The 16,876-nt window shown below is 35.1% G+C and overlaps 1 protein-coding gene across 1 annotated transcript in view; it reads left to right on the top strand.

The window, feature by feature from the left end:
- dph6 (diphthamine biosynthesis 6) overlaps window positions 1-16,876 on the top strand; it is a 55,963-nt gene that overhangs the window by 30,505 nt on the left and 8,582 nt on the right. The window contains exon 13 of the mRNA XM_041266756.1: window positions 13,585-13,830. Coding sequence (XP_041122690.1) covers window positions 13,585-13,830 — 246 coding nt within the window. The remainder of the gene's footprint in view (window positions 1-13,584; window positions 13,831-16,876) is intronic.

Raw genomic sequence — 16,876 nt, 5'->3', positions numbered from 1 at the left:
CCACCATGTAAACGATTTTATACACACAGTTAGTATCAATTGTATTTATTAACATTACTTTTCAATTTGCCAAATGTTTAAAGTAGCACCAACATTACAATATGAAAAAGTAAATCTTAACTATTTGAAATATATAATGTAAATCCTCAGTAATTTATTTCCATATAATGGTTTTAATAGAGAGACTAAAATGGGTTAATTTCAAACAACGTTACATGTGTATAAAAATGTATTGACTTCTATGTGTCTAATTTGCCACAATCAGCCCCACCCCAGAAAGGTGAATTGTGAGGTCAAATGTTTGTGCAAATTCTGTGAACACCAAACAAGGAAAATGACAGTGTGTATATGGCACCCAGCCTCTTTCCAGGCATGGTTTTGTTGATATCTATATGCTCAGCCAACATGAAACATACACGTAAAATACTAGGAACAGAGGAAAATATTTTGACCAAGCACATGTTTCTTGTGCAACAACTACAACACATCATAATACCACTCATTATGTGACCATGCAGTCCTGTTGATCAAACCATATGAGGGAAAGTACCCTCGCTCTTCACCTGCATCAAAAATCCAGTGATCCAGCCAAAACACTGCCATTCAGTACTGAACACCTACAGGCACGTATGTCATTTGAGGGTGCATATCTCAGGGAGTAAGGCATTAACAACTTGAGACTCATACAGCTTCAGCTTTGGTTTATTTAAAATACACCATCATGGTATTTTCAAGCTATGCTGTTTCCCAATGGCCTGGGTTTTTTTTGCAAGGAAAATGGTTCTATTGCTCAAGGTTTGACAGCAGTTTGATTGTTTGGAGGGCTGATTTAAAAGGAATGATGTACCATTGGGTATCACCTCAAAGTGTGTGATTAGGAAGTTTGTGCAAACTGCAGTTTGGTGTTTCCCTGGCGTACCACTAGGACACTATTAATGTACAAACCTGTATAGTTTATTCTGACGGAGGGGAATCTGGTTATAGCTGTTGCAGTTGGATTTCACTATTTTTAGGCAATTAAATGGTTATTTCTTAATTAATAATACATGTTATAGTGAGAGTGAAAGGATAACATAACACCTTTTCTGTATGAGTTTCCAAGTCTCTTCTCTCCCACAATCCAAAGTCGTCTAACAATTAACATAACACAAAAGCCAGTCTCAAAGCAGTCTCAACCCCCCCCCCCCCCCCCCCCCCCCCCCCCCCCCCCCCCCCACCCCCCCCCCCCCCCCCCCAATCGGTACTTTGAACTCATTAGGATCAAGTTTCAGGCAGTACAGATGCAGACATTTTGTATCCAGCTGTTCTTTAATAAGAAGATAGCAGACCGCTAGAACATCTAAGTGACACAATAATAAAAAGCTGTGATTGCATCTGGATATGTCGGTTTATATTTTTTGACATTGTATTAAATGTATTATTCTATGATTAAACTTATGAAAATTGGTATCTTAACCAGTAAATAGTCCTTATAACACAGAAAATAACAAACGTTATAGAGGATAGGACATTTTTTAAACTAGTATGGTACAGCTTTGATCGCTAGTGTAATGTCGGCAGTGTTTTGTTTCGGGCAAATCTACTGGTAGTGTGTGTTTATTTATGTAATAAGTTTAAATAACAGCAGTATATTCAAAAGGTATAAGCCTATTTCTAGGGGTGAGTTCAAGAGCAATGCAGAAATATAACAAGTGTCTGAGGTGTTTTATTAAGTGAAGCAAACATACCTAGTTCGCTCTTTCCCTGCCAAATGAACAAATAATTATAATAACAATAATAAAAAAAACAAGAACAGTTAATACAACTTTGATAAACCGATACCAACAATATATTAAACATCTAGCACAGGAAATATGTAACCTATAATGCACAGTACTTTTAGCATTGCTCATACACCTTTTTAATATATATGTAGCTTTCTAAAGTCTACACTTTATAAACCCAGGTATGCTCTATCTATCCCCCCCCCCCCCCCATTGAAAACCTAAATCTGTATATTTCTTTAGCAGTTTATGAAATTAAAAGGACTCCTGGCAATAAATCCCTGTTGGATTTGTTATTGCTAGCAATCCAAACTCTGATCTGTAAACAAAATGCCCCTGCCTTATTTTATCAGATGTTTATCTTGTGGGCTGCTTCGTTTCTTGTATTGCAGATTGCGTAAAGGTTAAATCTATTAAATGTTTCTGATCCTGGATCAACATGAACATTAAATTGTCTAGGGCAAACCCAATTTAAGAATTATGTTTACTGATCTTGTTTTGAGATGGGTCCTTTTTTACACAACTAATTGGCAGTGACAAGCTCTATTATCAGGAAATCCTCAGCCTGTTAGCTATTGAATTTGCATTGGATTTTGAAAATTGTGAAAGTGGATTTTTACTCTGGAGAAAAGTGGATCTGACGTGTGTAATTGGTATCAAAGACAAACCAGTCTGTTGCTTCAATAAAATGTAAATCATTTTCTAGTTAGGTCTAAAGACATTAAACCATTGTGATAGACTGTAAGTGATCTTTGGCTGGTCAGTTCAGGCCAAGGAGGTTGGTAAATTAATTTGCTATATAACAGCTAATAAATGATTCAATTAAGGCAGTTGAGCATTATTGGCAGGTTAATATACCTCCTTTGTGAATTCATAAAGGTTTCTGGGGAATATATATATATATATATATATATATATATATATATATATATATATATATATATATATATATATATAATACATGTGAGTAACCACAAAATAAGACAAAACCAAGTAATTGAGAAAGCATCATCTTTAATGTTTTTTTAGCTGAATATATCACAGCCATGAAAGCAGCTGTACATTTCATTTTTTAGATAATTATTAAGCGAAATTCGCCAATTATCAAAGGAAGATAATTACCTTAAAAAAACAAGTCCTCTAAAGCAAGAGGAGGCCATAAGGTTTTTATTCAGAGAGTGCAGTGTGTATAGATTAATTAGGACGTTTAACTATCATTTTTAATACAACAAAATTAATCCCATAAAAATTACTGATCTCGGAGGAGTTGGTTGTCAGTTCCTGACAGTCTCTCTTTACCATAATCTATTAAAATGCCGCTTTTATCTTGCCTCGCCTGTGTCATATTTTATGGATTTTTTCATAAACACTGCCTATACTTCATAAATGTCTCAATTTTCTAGTCTATTAACATTACTTCAGAAGCAATTGATAAAAGAGTAGGGCATGCATGAAATAATACACCGATAATGTGAAGCGCTGGAGGCAAGAACAGTGGGTAGTATCTCCACACATCCTGAGAGTTGAAACAATAAAAGAACAAATGATAATTTTCAGTAATAGAAAAAAAATGTGTTAGTAATTGAGCAGATGAAAAATGAAATATAATTTTTTAACTCTATATTAATTTTTTTTTTTTTTAATACATGGCACTACACAAATAGGCTTTAAACAGTAAATAAATACTTACATTGAGTGCATATTAATCGAAAGTTAAAATGAAGCTAAAAAAAAGTGTTACATAAATAATTACTTTATTTGGAGGCAGATTTCAGGAACAATTATCCAAAATTGTTTCCACACTTAATTGTAACTTATACAAATGAATCTTGTGGAATATGTAGGCTGTTGATAAAAATGAGTAGTTAAATATTTGATCTTTCTAACTGTTTTATGTTAATTCACATTTTTTTCATGGAGGTACATCCAGGATTCCCAAGAGTGAAAACTAATTCAGTTTGTTCTTTTGTAAGAGTCGGTCATGAGCGTTTGTTTACACCCCACCCCCTCCAAAAAAAAAAAAAAAAAAAAAAAAAACATTTTAATACAAGTGTAATAAAAGTTTACTTGCTCTTACCTAAATTACATAAACAGTTTAATTTAGGATGTCAAACTTGAAAATGTAATGTACTTTAATATGAAGAAACTCTGCTCTAATAAGGCAATTTACATTGGGTGGTGGTTGGGAGAGCGAGATGGGTAATTATTTGCTCTGCTTCTCTGCAGTTGAAGCGAGACAGACTAACGGTGTGCAGCAGTCATTTTGCAGAATCAAAGCCCATGTTAGCCGCATTATACACTGCCACACAACATTGTTAGGGCTGGTATTAGCATGTACTGCTGAGGACACTGGAAGGACTCGACCTGTCACACTAAATCACCTCCCTGCCCTCAACCACTGCATTCTCTAGCGCCTCTGACAAGTTCCTTCATTAATGGCCTAGCTTTGACAACTGATCCTAATTGCCTCTGAACAGCACTTCATGTATTATTGGTGCCTGCCTGCCCTGGTTCATGTCAACAACCCACAGCAAGTAAGGGGTGTGCCCCCTCTGCCTTCCTGCATTGATGCTACAATAGTCACCTAGCTCTTAGGGGGCAAGGCCTGCTGGGAGCAGAGTGTGATACCCGAGTTCCCTTGTGTCAAAGCAATGTATTCTCCACGCACATCTGTCCCATGTCATTTGACTGGTAAAAGCATTTTATTAATTCAGTAGGAGTGTCTTTTTAAAATATGCCACACTAAGCACCTTTTAGTCAGGGAACAAAATGTTTCCATCCATTGGAGTCTTTTTTTTCACAGCAGACTTTTTTTAAGACCATTTTTTTTGCTGAAAGAATTGGCAGTGACAAGCTGCATTGTCACGACATTCTCAGTCTTTTGGGTAATCAGAGACATTGGATTCTAAAAATTGTAGAACAAGGTTTGGTTTAGAAGATTACACCTCTGTATGACAGTGTTTACTAGAAGGTGTAAAGTTTTGAGCAATTCCAAGGATGCACTTTGTATTAAAAAATGATCTTTAACGTTATAGAACGGACATAAGCAGCCTTTCTATTACTATGGTAACTAGCAGCTGAATAGCTAGCAGAGTGGAGATCCCAGTGTCATGTTTGCTGCTGCGATGTAGAGAAACAAGGCTGACAAGGGAGGAGTAGACAGGCAGGGAGAAGAGTAACTTTTTCAAGGCAGTGAAGCCAAGCAAATAAAAGAGCAAGACAGAACATAAAAAAGCAAGGAGGTTAGCAGAACATTAAAGAAAAGAGACAGAGGGTAGCAAAGTATGAATAAAGCATGTACTGTGCATAAGAATGACACACAAAGATTCATTTTGAAAAGCAGTTATCTTTGTGCTTAAAAAAAGAACATGGGAACTTCAAAAATACATTTTAAAAAGAAATTCAGTTGATATATTATGACGTTTTTAGTACTGATACTAAGTGACATCAGAAGATTCTTTTTGGTTCTTCATATACTTAATGTGTGGTAACTCATGCATATTGTCAACTTTGGCATTGATCATTTATATTTTCTATCCATCTATGTCATGAATTAATGAAAAAGTGAAGATTTTGAGATAAAGTAACCCCCTTTTGGTGCATTATTTATTTTGTCTGCCATTACTAATAATCAGATGATAAGGGCTGTTGGTATAAATTGCAATGTAAATATAATGTAAAATAATGTTAATTCTAACTCTAATAGCTAGTTATCACTGCTAGTGTGCCTTTAAGAAAAGGCACTTTAAGTAAAAAATGTACCACCATTTTAACATTGAACTGTGGCTTTAGTGTTCTTTTAAAAGGTCTCTTTTCCAAGCGCTTTCATTTGTCAGCTGATGAATTTATGCTTGAGCATGAATTTGGATGTTTTTAATAACAGCATACAACTATATGCTGTGTCCCTTGCTTCAGGTCATCTGCGCTAAATAATGTCTAAAATCCTGAGGTTGTTTACATCCAATCCTGGTACAAAAGCAGCACCGTCAGCCATTTCAAAGTCATTGTGAGACACTGAAAATTCACTTTGTGCTTTGCCCTTCAGCCTAAGATGCCTTCTGTATGCAACTCGCCAGTACAGTCCTTCCAGTAATCATTATGTGTTCAGACAAATACACAGGTAGTACATTCATGAAGTAGTGTTTACCAATTTAAAATAATAAATGATTTAACCAGCGCAACAACAACAAAAAAAAAAAAGCTTGAACAATGATCCCATGCATATATATTAGTTATAATTGTTGTTTTATTATAATCTTTCTGTTGGAATGCAATTCTTATTGTTTTTTAAAGGAAACTGCATTAATGGGCCTCAGAAAATATAGCTGTAACAGCTTAAGATGTCTAATCATAACACAAATGTATATTTACTGCAAGATAAGGGCATAGGAGCTGTCTGGGGTGTGCAAAGAGCTGCTTCGTGTGGCAACACTGCCACCTTCTGAATCATAGAAGAATTATCAGGAAGTTTGGCTTTTTTTTCCTAGTGACTTTTACTTATTTATTTATTTATTTTTTATTTCTTCTGCAGGTTGGCCACTCGCTTCAAGCAGGAAGCGTCATGTAACCTTGTAATATGCCTGAGTCTAAAAATTTCCTGAATCCTATCAGCCAAATGATTGCTTAGTAAGCCAGTACAGGAGAAGGCTTTGCTTCTCTGAGGCTGCATTCCCAATGTGACAGCCTGACAGGCCAGTGGAAGTCATCAGAAAGGCAAAGTGTGCATCATTCAGTGTAAATTTGTCTACACTGTGCTGCACTCATAACCTTTAGATAATAAAATGCGCACGTTGGTGTTGTTTGGATACAGGTGGCAGGGTGACTCTTAAATAGATTTAACTTCATTATACCCCAATAGTTGTTAGGAAACAAAAAAAAATAGTACTTTTGTGAAGAGGTGGACACAGCTGGGACTGGAAAATGAAGGGGCTGGAGGATGCTGTTTCACCATCATTCAATCAGACAACATGCCCTTCAGCAGAACAGAGCCCTCCCGATTCTCTCGAATTACAGAGATTAGCATGAAGCGCATAATGCGGGATGATGGAATTTGTCATAATTTGCATTGTCCTGGAAAGATTTGGTTTGATAGAGCGATGCATCTAGGAGCATGTCATGTCCCACAGGCAGGTCATAGAGGAAGCTTGGCAGAAATGATTTTTTCGGATATGTGCATCAGTCGTAAAGGCCTCACAACCAATTTGTCAAAAAATTCTTGAGGTCGAGAAAGTTGAAGGCAGCGGGCATTTGCCCTAATGCAAAGAGAAGTGGGCTTCTCCATCATTGGTTTGTGTGTGTGTGTGTCTATATATATATATATATATATATATATATATATATATATATATATATATATATATATATATATATATATATATATATATATATATATATATTTGAAATCCTGTTAATTTCAAGATTGTAAGACTATTTACATTTTTTGAGATCTTTAATAGTGTAATTCAGTAACTGAAATGTGGTGATTTGTAAATTGCCATTTTGAAATACAGACAAATCTAAAGCAGCCAGCTTTCAATCAGACATGCTTGTAAACCGTTGTGCAGATATTGTTTGGCAGTAGAGCATCAGGAGGTGTCTTCTGTGCTATTGATTATGTTCGCAAACTGCAGATAAAAAATGATAATCAGCATATCGTTGACAAAACAGACATGACAGTGCTTCTTGTCCACTGCAGCATTTCCGGAAATGGGCATGTGGAATTTAGATAAAGGAACATTGTTATTTACAGTAGCATAGCAAGAAGAAAAGGTCCAATGTTTTGAAATGATCAGGATCTATTTATGGACCAGCTGATGATGCCCCTTCTTTGTTATTTCAAAATTTCTTCCACCCAAGAAAATTGTATGCGCTTATAGGTAATGTTGTTTTATATTGTTGTCATTTCAATATCTGCTTCTACTTCAAGACGACATTTTAGGATGTCTCCTGTATTTGCCTTTCTTTGTACATCAAACATGAGGTTTGTGCGGCAGTTTATCAAACACTGATTTCATGTGACAGTTGAGCATTGTCGGGTTAGGCTTTAAGTAGAGCACCAAAATAAATCAAGAAAAAAACTAAAATATAACATTTGTATATATAACTAGCAATCGCCAGAAGAGCATATAAAATGGGAAAAAAAAAATATATATATAATGTTTTGTTCTAAGGCTATTCTTTTTAATATTTATATTTCTAAAATGTGGCAACAGAAACTAACATTTCCTAAGGGCACTGCACAACATGAGCCCATCTTTTATCATTTCATATTCAGAGACATGATATGCTTTGAAAGTATTAATGCCAAAAAGCGTGATCAAGATTAAAATACAGTGCAGACGTGATAAAAATTGAAAAAAAAAATGTAACCTCTGCTATTTTTTTTAAATAATAACAATAATTTGTGTTATAATATTTTCTTAAGGGCAAACTTTTTTTTTTATTTGTTTTGTTTTTTAATTACAGAAAGGCTAATAGACGCCCTTGGGTTATATACCTAATAGTTATACTCGATACAATGTAATCATCTCTCCTATGTCTAATATTCTTCTGGGTTTGCAAAATCTGGGACAAATACTCGGTAAAGAAGGACCAGTTAACATCAGAAGAGTCTATTAATTTGAAAGTACTGCATTTTTTGTTGACCCAATGGTACAATGACACCCCCTAGCTTTAAGCAGCTGTATTACAACAGGTTACAGAGAATAACAAACTCTGGAAATATAATGAGAATGTGTTTGTAAAAAAAAAAAAATGGATATTTAAACAATGTTTCGGTATCAGTCCATGTAAAAAATACCAAAATAAAATAACCACGGTAATAAGTAAAAATTTTGAAAATTTTCGAACCCCCAAGGAGTTGAAAATTTATATTATTATTATATCGACCCCCCAATCAAACCCCCAAAGACCCAAAATCAACGTGTTTTTAATAGAAAGAATAATAACTTATTGTACATTATGTGTCATCCGAGTAATTTGTCATATGACATAGGATGACTATATTCGCTAGACTATATCCGGTAGACTATCTAAATAGTTAGAAGTCCCGATGTAGTATAAATATCCATATATATATATATATATATATATATATATATATATATATATATATATATATATATATATATATATATATATATATAGGCAGTCCTCGTCCTCGCTCTTACGACACAATTGCTGAAAGTCGTGTTGTAAGTCGAAGCGTTGTAAGTTAAAGCATATTTTCCTATAGGAACAGTGTTATAAGTTGGGGTTACGTTCCTGGCCAGATAATATCTTTTTACAAAAATGACCCGTTTATATTATAGTCATGCAAATATTTATTTAACCCTTTACACTTAGGCCAGTGGGTGCGCTGGAACAATTTTTATAGTGGGGGTGCTGAAAGCAACTGAACAAAACTGTAACCCCTGTATATGATGGAAGCCATGCAAAGTCAGGGGTGCAACAGCACCCCTTGTTCCAGTGACCCTGTGGGTACGCGCATATTACTCAGGCGTCTATGTAGCTTGTTTAAAAGTACAGACTAGGGGCTTTATGCGGTACTCCTAGCTGGAACTACGATCATCTGAAGTTAAACCCCTCATCATGTGACAGAGTGACGCGTGGCTCATGTCTCGCCGTGTCGTAAATGCTGTATCGATATCGTAAAGTCAAAGCAGGGTAATAATGCAAAAGAGTCATAAGTGCCGTGTGTTGTAAGTCGAAAGGTAGTAAGTCGAGGATCGCCTGTGTGTGTATATATATAAATATATAAAATTTCTCATGAAGCTTTTTGATCCTGACATTTGTTTATTTGTTTTATCGTTATGGATTAGAAACCTTGAATAGAAGAGCCCTTACTCTAAAGTTCCATTAAACCTCACGGTGCATTGTAAAATGCATGTAAAAAGGATGATGTTGGGGATATCTATTACACTTAATAAATCATCATACTAAAAACAAAATTATACTTTGGAATGTAAAAAGTGACCGATATGTACTGTACCTTTTTAGAGCTGTTGAGATAAATCGTTTTCTTAGACTTCAAAAGAATTACTTGTGTCAGTCCTTGGCAAGATGAAGTACCCTTAGATGAACATCTAAAGGTACTTCATCTTTATCTTTAAACCACATGCTTGTTCACAATTGGGTCTGTTTTAATTATCGAAACTGCAGAACCCCCCATAAACATCACTAAATACATAAGAAAAATACAGGGAAAATATGTGTGCGATAAAACAGGTTTATGATTTAAAGGTTGACTGCTTTGTTTAGATAATTGAAATAGACTTAAGTACCTGTCTGCACTGTGGTCCAAATGTTTCCTGAACAGTCCTTTCTAATCATGTTTGTAATGGAATCACATTTAGTTAATAGTAATCAAATGTCTTTCTTAAGGGGGTTCGTGAAGAAAAAATGGGGGCTTGAAAGTCCAATAGGGTAGCTGAGCTAACAACTAATTTCCACTTACTCAACCCTATGAATATTGAAACAGGCCTCTGGCCCATTAAAAATGTATGTGACATTGTGGTTGTTGATCAGTGAATTAAGCCAATGCAAATACAACTGTCTTCCTGCCAGCATTTGAAATGTATAATGTAGTCATATCGTATATTCAGGGACAGACCATTGACAGTCAATTAACGAGTTTGATTGGTGTGTGAACTCATTCTTTTGAACTGTTAATTGTATGTTAATAGCATTCATTTCTTTGCAGACTCCCATTTGCAGGTTCATAGTTAAAGCTATTTTTCCCCTACTAAGAGCAACCTAAAACAGAACCTTAGCAATAGATTATTAAACACCTGTCTGGTGTAGCTTAGGGAGTTTTTTTTTTTTTTTTATGGTCTGTGGGCTCACAGCGGCTTCTTTTGTTATTCAAATTAAAAAATGAGCCTTTTTATTTAAAATCGTAAGTTTTTTTGATGATTAGCTGGCTAAGAAATACTCGGCTCCAGTGCGACCTGATCTGGGTTTTTCATGGAAAAGATTTGATGCTGTTTGATGGTTTATAAGTGGAATGTCAGTGACAATTTGTTGTTGACATTTTGTTGCCTTGGTCTTCAGAAGCTAGTTGTTGATGTATCCCTCGAGCGTCACCAAATAATCACAAAATGATCCGGCCAGTTTAAGCTTACATGTTCCTATCCCTACCACAGAGTCCCAGTATTGTGGAGTTGCAGAGGCTGCTATTGAAGATTCATCAAACTTTGCAACCAAACCCAACAGTGTAGAATCATGGGAAACCACATGATAACTGAATTTTTTGTGACTGTTACCCCAGTCCAGATAAACATTTTGCAGTGAAGTTTTTTTTTTTTCCCTTTCTTAGTGCTTAAGTTTAAAAAATCTGTCTTGCATTGGGTTTAAACTTTTTTTTATTATTATATTATAGAACATATCATAGTGTTGTTCAAATATTTAGAACAAAGATAACAAAGTAGTTCTCTGTTTGTGCTTTAATATTTCATATTAGGAAAGTTATTATGAACAAAGACTAGATGGGTTTAAGAGTTCAAAACTACCAAGGCTGCTAAGTTCAAAGGTCATTGATTCTTCTTGACATTTTTTGGAACAGTCATATGCATAGGCTGCCACTCAAGAGAGTATATTTTTAATAGCGGCCCTATATTTATGTGCTGTGGAAAATTCTCATGGGTGAATTGCAGAGGGCACTGGGATCATTTATTAAGTTTGATTTAACATTCACAAAGCAGAGTGGACCTCCATTGTCGATCTCATCAGAAGACAGCTACAGTAGCTGCACTGTGCCTTGCACCTCATGCTGTGATGATGGGAGATGATAGTATATCCACAATATCACTTAACAAGATGCCCAGAGGCAAGTGTTGTACTTATTGCTTCTAACAATGTAATAATAATACAATAAAAAAAATACATTTCAGGAATCTGAATAAATCAGGAAGCCAGTTGGACTACAACATTTACCCTAGATCAGTCAAAGCCAAGGTGCATTATATTTAGCCCTACGAACTGCTAGGATTGTTATTTGGATGCCTGTTCATTTGTAACATTTTCAGATCTATTCTTTTGTTCCAGGCTTAAAACATATAATTAGGGCATCTGATTTTCTTTCCAAATTCGGGTGAATGCTTTTTTAAAAATTGGGTAGAATTATTTAATGAAAACATCAGGTGAAATCGGGTTTTATTTAGAAAAAATAAATAAATGCTTAAGCATAAAGTGTTGACAACAAAGTTGTCATCAACAGTTTAAACCCCCAACGTATGTATATTTTCACACGTTGGGATATGCAAACTTTTGACAACATCTATCTCTCCCCTCTCTCTCTCTGACACAAACACACACACACATACTGTATGTGGAGGTATTTTTCAGTTCCAGTCAAGTTTTATTTTGTAGTGGAGTTTTAAGTATAATTGCACACAGAACATACAGGAAAACTAAACAACTTTACTCCATGCTGTTTACAAAGAGAAACGATTGGCTCTTCCATGTAAATGCCCTTTGCTTAAACACACACTCATAAAACAAATAACTGCAAAAAAAGCAAAAACCTTAAAGCTATATTGCTGTAATTTTGAATTATAGATAATATATATATATATATATATATATATATATATATATATATATATATATATATATATATATATATATATATATATATATATATATATATAATTTATCTAAGCTTACCGTCATCTGCGCCAGTTTTGCTGTGTTGCATTTGAATCACAGACAACTGTGCATGTGTTTATTCATATACAGTATGTGCCTTCACAAACCTTGAGTTGCCTTCAAGTAATTGAATGTGTGCTTCTGGGGAAAGCCAGAACTACAGTGTAACTATATGAAGAATTTTGGAGTTATTTAAAATAATATAACTGAAAACTTCTCTCTGTATATAGCCAAGCTTGTTCTGCTGAATGAGCTTCGTTCAAATTAAATAAACTGTCCTTCAAACGGTACCCCTCTGTAACTTTCCCACCATGATATTGTGCTAGAGGTGCCATCCCTTAGATGAGACAAGTATCTTCAGTAATTACTTTCATGCACTGGAATACCCAAATGTACTTAGTGGAGATTGAAGACAGGCCCTCTTTGGAAAGGATCCTGCAGTGTTTTTGTAAAAAAATTATATTATTAATAATAATGTAATTTCACCATCATTAGGCAATAACATAAGTCTAAGGAACAAGGGATTATCATCTACTAAATTAGCTCACAGTTTTACATCTTTAATCCTGTTAGAAAAGATAATGCCCGTCTGTGATAATCAGCAGAGGGCCTTATTTTGCCAGATGTATCATGTCCACAGAGGTCCCTATTAAGGTCACAGATCCACATGGCTGGTCAGAAGTTACTAATTAGCATATTGCCATTTGCAGTTATTTACATTGACTGCAACATGTAGACAAGTATTTGATTTATAGTTCATGGGGGTCAGCTGATCTTTAGTGAAACCTGACCTTTAAAATTGCATGGATCACCAAGACATTTTGCTGCATTAATAAGATAGATTTTTTTGTTGTTGTTGTTGTTAAACATATTGAGTTAATTACCTATTTTAACATAAGTTTCTCCCTATTTTTCTTGTAATTCTCATTAGGCAAATGTGACAATACATGTAATCAAATTGCTTTGGTGCTTTTATATGTTGCACTGGGATTCAAGTAAATAAAAAAAGGTGTACACTGCTCAAGCCACTGCTTCTTTACTCCAACAATAAATACATGTTATTATCTGCACAAGTATGTCTTTTATAGAGCCCTCAGAACAGAAAGAGTAATGGTGTTGAATCCAAATGCAGGTCACTGTAGAAATGAATACTGGTTGGTTTGTTTCTCTACAGGTTGGAGAAGCTGTATTTTGTGCTGGGCAGATTGCACTTCTGCCATGCACTATGCAGCTTGTACAAGGAGGAGTACGAACTGAAGCCACACTTTCTTTCAGTCATGTTGAGAAGGTTTTAGGTGCTATGAGTACTGGACTAACATTGAGTCACGTCCTTCTGGCAAATTGCTATGTAACAAACAAGAAGAACATTGGTCTTGTACAGAAAATATGGGATAACAAGTTAAAAGAGGAAAGTTCAAAGGTAAGTTGAATTTAATTAATTTGCTCTTTTTGTATTTGTTTCACAATTATTCTTTTTTTATATATGTACCTGACAAGTATCTGTATCTAAAAAAGTATTTTGTAAAGCTTGAGAAATATTAAGGTTTGAACAAGCTTTGTGTTGAAATACCAGCACAGGTGTTTCCCCATGGTCAACTACAAGCTTTTGAAAGGAGTGAGTACGCTAGTGATCAACAAATGGCATTAGTTATCTACATCACAACACTTTCCATTCAATTTTCCAACATTTAGCATAATTGGTAGTGAAAAAGGCTCCAAGGATTGAATGAGCACTGAGACTGAATTATTCATTCACATTAAGATAGATCGGCCGAACAAGGTCACAGCTGAGGTACAGTGACGTAGTAGCAAGATCTGTTGGAATAGCCACAAACAATGAGCCTATCCCAAAGCTACATTGTTGCTCAGTTTGTTGAACTGAAAGTTGCACTGGTTGAGTGAGAAGGCCGATCAGAATGGATGACTACCTGGAAAGTCGCCAGGAACAGGACAAGTGCAGTAGTAGCCACTCATATACCACAGAGACATCCACAATCGTGCACAGGAGCACCCTGAACTAGGGGTGCTGGGGGCGTGGCAGCACCCCCTGGCTTTGCATGGCTTACATCATAAATGGGGGTTACAGTTTTGTTCAATGGCTTTGAGCACCCCCACTTTAAAAATTGTTCCAGTGCCACTGATCATGCATTAAGTTTCTAGTAACCAGCTGCTTTCCAAATTGCATAGTTGTGGACTCGGGTCTTGCTGTGTAAAAGATGTACATACAATTTAGTTATATTTTCTCATATCATTACTAATGAAAGAATTTATGAAAGATTCAGTGAAAAACATATTGCCACACACACAAACCTACTGCTTTATATTATTAATAGAAATTGTGTCATTTAAATGCTGCTAATGATTAGCTTTAAATGATTTTGGAGAGGGCCTGCTGTACTCAATGTCAGTGTGGAGAGCTTATCGTTTTGGTCTCTTCTACCGTGTTGAAGAGGAGCTGCATATTTGCACTATGAAAACTCATGAAAAGTTTATAACTAGGGAAACACTGATGTCTTTGATACTGTGGAGCAAGGCACTAAAGCAGATGTCTTCCTCAGCGCCTTCTAATCCATTATCTCATTTTTAGAGCACTGCTTGATCTTCTCATGGGATAATCCTTTCTCCCATTACAACGAGAAACCAAGCTGGTAATAAAAGCTAGGGCTCTAATTACCCTGACTAGAAAATCACCCAACAGAGAATGCACTTTGGATGCTAATCTGATGAGTCCGAAACAGGATCAAAACCGTTAATTAACCCAAATGTTGAGCTACAATTTGCATTGCTTTACAACAGTGATTTACTTCTTCCCTTCCATTATTTATAGATTATGTTTCAATGACTGTAACGTAAGGATGCACTTGCACATTTCTATTGAAAATAAAGTTGCAGGGCAATACATAGTGTATGTAACATGTATTTAGAACAGACTATGCAGTAGGTATATAATTTGACAATACAGGGTTTTACTTAAACAACTGCTGCTACTTTAAATGAATTCTGCTTATTGTTTTTCCATCTTTACTATAGAGCATGGACTTTAAGCAAGCTACTGGTAACGGGTCTCTTCAGTGCAATGAATTCAAATTACATGGTTGTGCTTATCTGGCATCTGGTGTATTGGGATTCCCTGGGGTTGGTATTAAACAAAGGTTCTGTATTCATTTGAAGTGATTGTAATGAGAATATTTAACGCAGGTCAAATGCAGATAACAGAACTGCAGAGGACAAGGAGAATATTTTGCCATCAGACACAGGCCTTATTTTAACATGAATCTGTTTTTTTTGTTTGTTTGTTTGTTTTTTAAACCAACTAATTCTATGTGCTTATATAACACCTTGCTTCATTTTTTAACTCAAACAAGTAAATAATTTATAGACACCAGATAGCGTATAGTTGTGAAAAAAGGTATGGAATTACACACGTTTGGAACGTCCAACATTTGTATTAATCCTGACGTTGCCTACATAATTCAATAAGGTGGGTTGTGGTGTTGGAATTGCTCAGTAATCATTGGCCAATAATCTTCCATTGGCCTGCTGCTATGTCAGTGCATTTAATCAATTTCTCCAAGTATTTCTTTTCATTGTCCAGCTTTGTAAACAAGCTACATTAAATTGCTGTCTTATATTTGTAATGAAAGCTGAATTTGCAGCTACTGGATAGAAAATTGACCCTGTCATTTTCAACTAAACTCTTTCTTATACAGCAGATGAGCATTTGATTGGCTGCTGCTAGCCCAAACGCTGTGCCATTGGCTTAGAATGCGCTGTGCAAGACTGAGCAGCAGCAAGCAGCTAAGACTTCACGGACTGCAATTGCTATACTAGTCGATTGATTCACTTAAATCCATTGACAAAGTCCAGATAAACAAAAAGCAACCATGTGAAAAAATGCCAATTTATTCAATGGCATCACAATCTGTACTGAACTTCTACCATCATAATAATAATATTAATAATACAGTATTAGGCAAAAACACTCGCTAGAAAGGAAACAAGATTTAAAAGACATATATTGTTTGATTGTTTAAAAGTGTAGATATAGATTTTTATATTTACATAACCATTTGTGGCTTAATAGTTTTTTAAGTGTACCAATCATGTAACTGACATTCTGTGCTTGTTAAAACAAATGAAAAACCAATTATATCTTTTACTTTTTGCTATAAAATAATATCAGTGTGTAGGATCAAGTTATTGATGTGGAAACAGTTCTCAGTACAAATTATTAAGAAGTGGGCAACATTTTTTCTTTACTTCAGACAGATTGATAATTTATCTGATCAGGTGGATATGGAAACACAGCAGGTTAATTGGGTGCAAATTATAGTTGAAACATTTTGGACCATACTTATAAATATAATCATTCTGGTAAAAATATTTTACTGCAGTACAATTTGGCAACTAAGCATTAAAAAAAAAAACAAAAAAAAAAACAAAAAAAAAAACAAACATGATTAATT

Source organism: Polyodon spathula, chromosome 12 (genome assembly GCF_017654505.1).
Source record: "Polyodon spathula isolate WHYD16114869_AA chromosome 12, ASM1765450v1, whole genome shotgun sequence".
NCBI lineage: Eukaryota > Metazoa > Chordata > Actinopteri > Acipenseriformes > Polyodontidae > Polyodon > Polyodon spathula.
This window is presented reverse-complemented; position numbering and strand designations above follow the sequence as displayed.